Raw genomic sequence first — 8,650 nt, 5'->3', positions numbered from 1 at the left:
GCGACTGATATTTCACACGTGGACTACATTGTCACCTTGTCAACGTGTTTATTGAAGGTTTCCTAGTAGTCTGATTTATTTCATAATAAATGGTCCGACTTATTGTAAAATGTACCTGATAGAATAGCATGAAACCCATTAAAAAGGTAAAACCAATGAGACATGACACATGAAGACCCACAGAACTGGCTACAGACCTGGACGAGATAAAAGAGGAAATCGTCTTGTTTACGTCAAACGCCACAGCAGACGGTCTAAAACCTGGACTATTCATGTCCGTGACGTCCGAACCGGGAGAGTAACGGAAAAAAAAAAAGGACAATGATCAATAAAAAGGGGAAAAGGGGAAAAAGAAAACGGATAGAGAAGGGAGAGGAGAAAAAAAAAAAAGCAGGAGGGTGGGGGAGTCGTGGGCCGGGGAGGGATAGCGTAATGCCGCCAAAGGGCCGAGTGGGACGGAGGGTGAGGGGGGGGAATAAAGGAAGGGCCAGTGGGGAAGAACGTATCACGGCCATTGGCAGTCACGGCGAAAACGGGAGAGAAGGGGAAGAGAGCAGAGGGCTTGTGCATGGATAAAAAAGAGGCCTGGAAGTAAGTCTCCGTGACATTAAAGCACAAACCACAGACGATTGTTACAGCGAGAAGAGGAGCGGTGACAGTAGGTGGGTCCCATGCGGAGCGTGACGGTCGCCGACAAAGGGCGAAGAAGGCGTGGAGTCACTAACACCATACGACATGACAGTGTACTGCCGATACAACGTGCGCGCCGAAAAAGGCAGGAGCTGTGAATGCAGGAAAAAGCGCTGGAAACAAGGTAGTCTCCGTGTGTACAACTGTCAACACCAAAAAGCAGACTGTACTAAAAAACACAGAAGAGGCGAGATAGGGAGAGGGAAAAGATAATGTGGCAAAAGAAGGGTACGGGGCAGGAAGTGACGTGTCAGCGCCACAGGAAGACTAAGGTATAAACGGTTGGAGCGAATATCAAACATCCGTGGAGACGATCCCCAGAAAAGGCAAGAAAGGGGGGCCAGGACAATGGGTGCTAGAAAAGAAGAAGAAAAGGCGCGTGGGGACGTTAATGCTCCCGTGTACGTCCCCGCATAGCGTATGGGTCGTAGAAAGGGACTGGACGAAAAAATAGTCCTCTGTGACGTCCGCCGATGACTAGTATCTAGAAACCGTAAGGGGACTGGGTGAGAAGGGATCTCCGTAGACGTCCCCAATCAGACGGTGGGTCGCTAAAACCTGGACAAATCGTAGGCTGCTGGACATCCCCGCAGTAACTTATCGGGTGTAAAAACGCAATGGACGAGTGAAGTCATCCAAGTGACACGTCCCGACAGAAAGAAAACAGGCGTGTAAACTAAAAGCAGAAACGTGACGTACAGAGTCTCATGTATGAAAACTGCCGGGCGGACAAGAAGGGAGGAAGAAGAGAAGGAAAACTGTTCCCGTAAAAAAACAGATGGGACAGGAGAAATAAAAGAAAGTCTAGCCGAGAAATAGACGAAGTCGCCGGAAGGAAGAAGGCGAGACTGATCTAAACTAGACAGAGGAGGGAAGACAGTGCAAGAAAGATCTACTGGGTGAACAAAAGATCAGAAGGGCCACAGACAAGGAGATAGAGTCTAAAACAGCCGGGATAGGACAAATGATCCGCGGATAGACACTGGAACCAAACACAAACAAAGAACGTAAAGGTACGAAAATAAAAAGGACGCAATGGGACATAAAAGTCCTCCGTGACGTCCCCACAGACTAGTCTAAAACCTGGACTCGTCTCCCGTGACGTCCCCGCAGACTGTCTAAAACCGGGACGTAGTCTCCGTGACGTCCCCAGAGCTTTCTAAAACCGGACACGTCTCTGTGACATCCCCACAACTGTCTTAAACCTGGACGTAGTCCTCCGTGACGTCCCCCGCAGACTGTCAAAAACCTGGACGTAGCTTCTGTGACGTCCCCGCAGACTGTCCCTAAACCTGGACGTAGTCCTCCGTGACTCCCCGCAGACTGTCTAAAAACTGGACATCGTCTCTGGTGACATCCCAACAGACTGTCTAAAACCTGGACAATAGTCCTCCGTGACGTCCCCCACAGACTGCTAAAACCTGGACATAGTCTCCTTGAGTCCCCATAGACATGGTCTAAAACCTGGGTAGCCCGTGACGTCCCCGACAACTGTCTTAAAACCTGGACGAGTCTCCGTGACGTCCCCGCAGACTGTTCTAAAACCTGTGGACGTCTCTCCGTGACGATCCCCGACAGGGACCTGTCTCAAACCAGGACTAGTCCCGTCCGTGGACGTCCCCACAGGACGTCTAAACCTGGACAGTAGTTCTCCGTGACGTCCCCAGCAGAACTGTCTAAAAACCTGGACGTATCTCCTCTGTGACGTCCCACGCAGACTGGGCTAAAACCTGGATGTAGTCTCCGTTGACTCCCCCAGGACTGTCTAAAACTGGCTGGGACATAGTCCTCGTGACGATCCCCACAGCTGTCTAAAACCTGGACGTAGTGGCTAGTCTCCGTGCGTGCCCCACAGGACTGTCTACAAACCGGACGTAGTCTCTGTGACTTTCCCCGCAGACTGTCTAAAAACCCTGGAACGTCAGGCTCCGGTGCGTCACGCCCGATGTCCTAAAACCTGGGAAATCGTCTCTGACATCCCCCAGGGACTTGTCTAAAACCCTGGACATAGTCTCCTGAGCTCCCCACGGAACTGTCCTTAAAAACCTGGACGTAGTCTCCCGTGACTTCACTCCCGCAGACGTCTAAAACCTGACGTAGTCCTCTGTGACGTCCCCACAGACTGTCTAAAACCTGGACGTAGTCTCCATGACTATCACAGACTGTCTAAAACCTGGATGACTTGATTTCACAGAGTACATCTGGTTTCATGTTGCTTCCTGGGTCGTACCATGCAGGGACGGGGGGCGTCATGTGACTCAGCGGGGGGTCACATCTCAGCTGGTAAAAATAGCAGCTGTGTCACACACAGTGAGATTTCAGTAAACAAGCTGGTGAACGTGAGCAGGACGCTAACGAGGACTCTCAGGTAAGAATAACAGACTGTCAGCTAAACTAACGTTAATCTACCGTCTGTGACCTCCTGCTGACCCACACTGACCTGTGATCAGCTGAACATTCGTACGTCTGTTCTCACTCTATGTAACTTTGGGCTCCGGGTCGGGAGAAGTACGTAACGCTTTACGGCACTAAGTCACACAGCAGCAACTATTTCACTGATTCTGGTGAAACTGGATCATATTTTATGGAGGAAATGTTTTCTGGTTTTCCCTCTGATGTCCTCCAGCTGCTCCGCCTCAACTCTCTGTGATTTAACCCGGGGAGCGGAGCCAGTGTTGTGCCAGAACAGGAGCTGGGTGAGCGGGCGATCTAAGCAGGCTTTGGACATAATGAAAGAAGAGGCCGAAAGGACATCGATGGAGGAAGATAAGAAACTTCAAAGTTCAAAGTTTCCTCAAAGTCTTCTTTAGTTTTAATCCAGAACCTGAACCGGACTCTGAGCGAACAGGAATCAGGATCCATGTCACATGAAACCTTTTGGAGGATCCGGTCTGAAGCTCTGCAGCAGCATTTTGGATCAAACGATTCCAAGTTACAGAGGAGGTACAGCTTTAAGACCGGACCAGATGACAGTCTGAATTATTGTTTACAGGTCCACTCCAGTCCAGAACCAGATCCTGGTCCACAACCAGAGCCTGGTCCAGAACAATATGTATGAAAGGTGGAGTGTAGTTGAAGTACAAAGTGTCATGAAATGCTTCAGTACCTCAAACCTTTGAGTGAAAGTACTTAGTTACATAGAAAGTCTAAAATCAGGTTAAAGATTGGATCTTAATCTTGAGGAGTTCTCCTCCTCCTCCTCCTCTTCCTCCTCCTCCTTCTCTTCCTCCTCCTCCTCCTCCTCCCTGCAGGAGCAGATATGGGTTTGTTGAGGAAGGTGGATGTCCCGGTCTACGACCTGTCCCTGATCAGAGGGATCTGGGAGGTCCGAGTGAAGAAACAACGACAGAAACAGAAGAAGGAGCAGGAGAGGGTCGAGAAGAGCGCGCTCGCCAGGTGAGACGCAGTCACTCAGTTCAATGTAACTAAGTATATTTAAGTAACTAAGTACATTATATTTGAACAACAAAACGTGCTTTTGTTCCCAGACTGACTTGAAATGTGTCTCACACACACACACACACACACACACACACACACACATACCCAGCTGACTGTTATGCGTCAGGGCTGATTTTAGTAAGATGAACACAGACTGCTATTTATACCCCGACATCAGCGTCGGGGTACGACGGTGACGACAGGTGAGCGTCCACAGAGCAGAAAGGTCACGAGTCAGAACACGGAGTCTGTCTGAGGCCTGAAATGCTTCATGAACTTCATGTGTGTGTGTGTGTGTGTGAAGGATCGATCAGGAGTGGCAGTATCGGATCTACTGTAAGACACTGAAGAGCGACGAACGGAACCTGCTGCACCATTACCTGGAGAGAACTACACTGACCAATACAATACAGCCGTATACAGGTAAACATGACCAATATACAGGTGTACGTAGGTAAACATGACCAATATACAGGTGCACACAGGTAAATGTGACCAAAATACAGGTGCACACAGGTAAATGTGACCAATATACAGGTGCATGCAGGTAAACGTGACCTATACAGATATATGGTAAACGGGACTTATGTACAGGTATATGCAGGTAAATGTGACCTATATAGAGGTATATGCAGGTAAACGTAACTTATATACAGGTGTACGCAGGTAAACGTGACTTATATACAGGTATATGCAGGTAAACATGACTTGTAGACAGGTGTGCACAGGTAAACATGACTTGTAGACAGGTGTGCACAGGTAAATGTGACTTATATACAGGTATATGCAGGTAAACGTGACTTGTAGACAGGTGTTCACAGGTAAATGTGACTTATATACAGGTGTACGCAGGTAAACGTGACTTGTGGACAGGTGTACACAGGTAAACGTGACTTGTAGACAGGTGTACACAGGTAAACGTGACAGGTGTTGCTGTTCATCTGTCAGACGGAGACGAGCAGGATCAGAAAGACGAGCAGGAACAGAAAGATGTGGAACAGAAGCTGACCCTCCAGCTGAACGGAGACAGATGGATGGTAAGCTAACAGGTGCAGCACACCTTCTGCATGGTTCACCTGTAAGACAACGACTGCTGATGAGTGAATGTGTGCAGGACTTCCCCCGGGAGCTGCAGTGGATGACTTACCTGAGAGAGTGGCACGTCAGAGGGACAAGGATCCGTCAGCTGCCTGACTACCTGCCTCTGTTCACCCAGCTCTCCGTGCTCGAGATCCCCAAAAACGCCATCGCTGAGCTGCCACCTGAGATCGGTGAGAGCTCTTTTAATGTTGAAGCAAAACAATTCGGACGGGGAACCAAACATGTCCTCTGTCCTCAGGTAAACTGACGGGGTTGAGGGAATTGAACGTCAGCTACAACCGCTTGTCCAAAGTTCCTCCAGAGCTCGGAAATTGCGAGAACCTGGAGAGACTCGAACTTACGGGAAACTACAACCTGTCTGAGCTGCCGTTTGAGGTGAGACGGAGAGGAAGTGTTTGATACCTGTTGGATTGAATAACTCACCCACCTGACACCTCATGATGATGTCACTGCGTACCTTCCGTCAGCTGAGCAGCCTGAAGCAGCTGGTCCACCTGGACATCGCGGAGAACAGGTTCGTGTCGATCCCCATCTGCGCTCTGAGGATGAGCAGCCTGCAGCTGTTGGACCTGAGTAACAACAAACTGAGCGACCTGCCGCAGGACATGGACAGGTAACTGATGACATCAGCACCACCACCTGTAATCTGATTACTCTGAGCTGAACTATCCTGGGATGTCCACCAGCTAATGTACATCCTAGGCTAATTACAGTGTGTTTGTGTGTGCAGGTTGGAGCAGCTGGTCACCCTGTTCATCCATAAAAACAACCTGTCTTACCTCCCTCACTGTCTCACCAAGATCTCCACGCTCAAGATGATCGTCGTCAGCGGCGACGAGCTCAACTGCATCCCCACCCGACTGTGCAGCAACCCCGACATCAAGTAACCACACCTTAAAACGAGCTGAGAGAAACTAACTGACTGTTCTCTGGTCTCATCGTCTCTCTGCTGTCCTCCGTCAGGTTCATCCGCCTGTACGACAACATGAGCGAAGAGAAGAAGAAGAAGAAGAAGGAGGAAGAGGAGAAGAAGAAGAAAGAGAAGTGGAGGAGGTGGAGAGAGCAGAGAGAGGAGGAGGTGAAGGACGGCAGCGAGAAAGAGTTCATAGAGGCGTATGTGAGCTCGCTGAAGGACAGAGGTGAGACACTACGAGGACCAGAGAGACTTTATGTCATGTATGCATTCAGATAGATTCAATAATAAATGATTTTTAAAAAGGACATTAACAATTCTACTGTAGATTTAGCAAAATATAGTCGATTATATTCGATATTGCATTGTGAATATATATGGAACTATATCATTATATTGTGTCGACATTTCTTTGGATAATATTTGGTGCAGCATTCATTCCTGCTGGAGCAGCTGCACAAACAAACTATTTAATTTAAATAATTGATTGTAATGGTTAGCTCCATGGTTAGCTCCATTAGCCCTATGGTTAGCTCCATGGTTAGCTCCATTAGCCCTATGGTTAGCTCCATGGTTAGCTCCATGGTTAGCTCCATTAACCCTATGGTTAGCTCCATGGTTAGCTCCATGGTTAGCTCCATTAACCCTATGGTTAGCTCCATGGTTAGCTCCATGGTTAGCTCCATTAACCCTATGGTTAGCTCCATGGTTAGCTCCATGGTTAGCTCCATTAACCCTATGGTTAGCTCCATGGTTAGCTCCATGGTTAGCTCCATTAACCCTATGGTTAGCTCCATGGTTAGCTCCATGGTTAGCTCCATTAACCCTATGGTTAGCTCCATGGTTAGCTCCATGGTTAGCTCCATTAACCCTATGGTTAGCTCCATGGTTAGCTCCATGGTTAGCTCCATTAACCCTATGGTTAGCTCCATGGTTAGCTCCATGGTTAGCTCCATTAACCCTATGGTTAGCTCCATGGTTAGCTCCATGGTTAGCTCCATTAACCCTATGGTTAGCTCCATGGTTAGCTCCATGGTTAGCTCCATTAACCCTATGGTTAGCTCCATGGTTAGCTCCATGGTTAGCTCCATTAACCCTATGGTTAGCTCCATGGTTAGCTCCATGGTTAGCTCCATTAGCCCTATGGTTAGCTCCGTGGTTAGCTCCATGGTTAGCTCCATTAGCCCTATGGTTAGCTCCATGGTTAGCTCCGTGGTTAGCTCCATTAGCCCTATGGTTAGCTCTATGGTTAGCTCCATGGTTAGCTCTTTCAAAAGTCAGTGTTTCTATAACTTTGTAGTGATGTTTGTCCCACACCAGACACCATCCCCTACGCCACCACCAAGGTCACCATCTCCTGCCTCATGTGATGAAGAGGAGGATGAAGGTCGAGGCTGTGAGTCACTGAAGGATAAAAGAACTCAAAGATGGCGTCCTTGCTGTGTGGCCTTCTGCACGTGCTCAGTGTTTCCCGGATCATCAAGCCGCTAACACGTTGTTGCTATAATCTTTGCTAGCTAGCTCCGCCGTCGACGTCCCACAAACTCATCGACCCTCGAACAGCTCGACGAACAGCCCGACGAACAGCTCGACGAACAGCCCGACGAACAGCTCGACGAACAGCTCGACGAACAGCCCGACGAACAGCTCGACGAACAGCTCGACGAACAGCCTGACGAACAGCTCGGCGAACAGCTCGGCGAACAGCGACGTTAACTGATCGATTATTATGTCTCGACAAAACCGACTAACTATTTAAAATTTAAAACGCTTTTTTCTTTCTTTGAGGGATTTTTGAGGCTCTTTATAAAATTCTGGCATTAAGCAATTTGAAAATAAGAATTTGACACATTACCATAGTTTTGACATAACGGAAATATGACCTCTTAATATGAGGTATATGACGGAAATATGAGGCATATGACGGAAATATGAGGCGACATTTAATGGCTCATATTGGAGATGAAATAGATGACTAAAGATAGAGTACAACATTTTGAAATTTGTCAAACTGTCACTTTTGACATGATCAGAACTCAGATTTTTTTAACATAGTTTTCAAATTAGATTTTTACTTTTGTCATTTTTTATATTTAGTTCTTTTTTGGGGGAGTTAGTAGGAATGAACTTCCATATTTTACGCCAATGTTGTTTAAATTAGAAAATTAATTTAACATTTAACTATTTAAAATAAAAATTAAATTTGTCAAATAAAAATTGACATCATCAGTTTTTAGATTTAAGATTAGGAAATAGAACAAAGACCATTTTTACATTACAGTTTTGACAAAAAATACTGATTTTTTACTGGCAGGAAGGAACTTCCATAAGTATTTAATTAATTACGAGAATAAAGACTTTATATTGTAATTTATTCATTTTAACGTAAACATTTAATATTTACTAATTACTAATATTTAAAAAAATTAATTAAATTTGTCAAATAAAAATTGACACAATCATTTTTAGATTTAAAATTAGGAAATCTAACAAAAAAAATTATGA

General features: G+C 46.7%; 1 protein-coding gene across 3 annotated transcripts; it reads left to right on the top strand.

Moving 5' to 3' along the window:
* Positions 1-2,973: 2,973 nt before the first annotated feature.
* Positions 2,974-8,495, top strand: lrrc2 (leucine rich repeat containing 2). Of its 3 annotated transcripts, none has more exons than XM_019254284.2 (10): positions 2,974-3,058; positions 3,942-4,086; positions 4,436-4,554; positions 5,080-5,168; positions 5,246-5,402; positions 5,471-5,607; positions 5,700-5,845; positions 5,963-6,115; positions 6,196-6,371; positions 7,466-8,495. In XM_019254284.2, exons 2-10 carry the CDS (start codon positions 3,950-3,952, stop codon positions 7,513-7,515), a joined length of 1,164 nt encoding a protein of 387 aa, XP_019109829.1. In that variant the 5' UTR covers positions 2,974-3,058; positions 3,942-3,949; the 3' UTR covers positions 7,516-8,495. The 3 variants fall into 3 exon arrangements, with proteins under 3 accessions (XP_019109829.1, XP_019109830.1, XP_019109828.1); XM_019254285.2 differs by having other exon boundaries at positions 2,977-3,058; positions 3,948-4,086; XM_019254283.2 differs by lacking the exon at positions 2,974-3,058 and adding an exon at positions 3,350-3,633.
* The last annotated feature ends 155 nt before the right edge of the window (positions 8,496-8,650 follow it).

This window comes from Larimichthys crocea, chromosome VII (assembly GCF_000972845.2).
Source record: "Larimichthys crocea isolate SSNF chromosome VII, L_crocea_2.0, whole genome shotgun sequence".
NCBI lineage: Eukaryota > Metazoa > Chordata > Actinopteri > Sciaenidae > Larimichthys > Larimichthys crocea.
The sequence above is the reverse complement of the archived record's forward strand: the minus strand, read 5'-3'. Positions and strand labels throughout refer to the sequence as shown.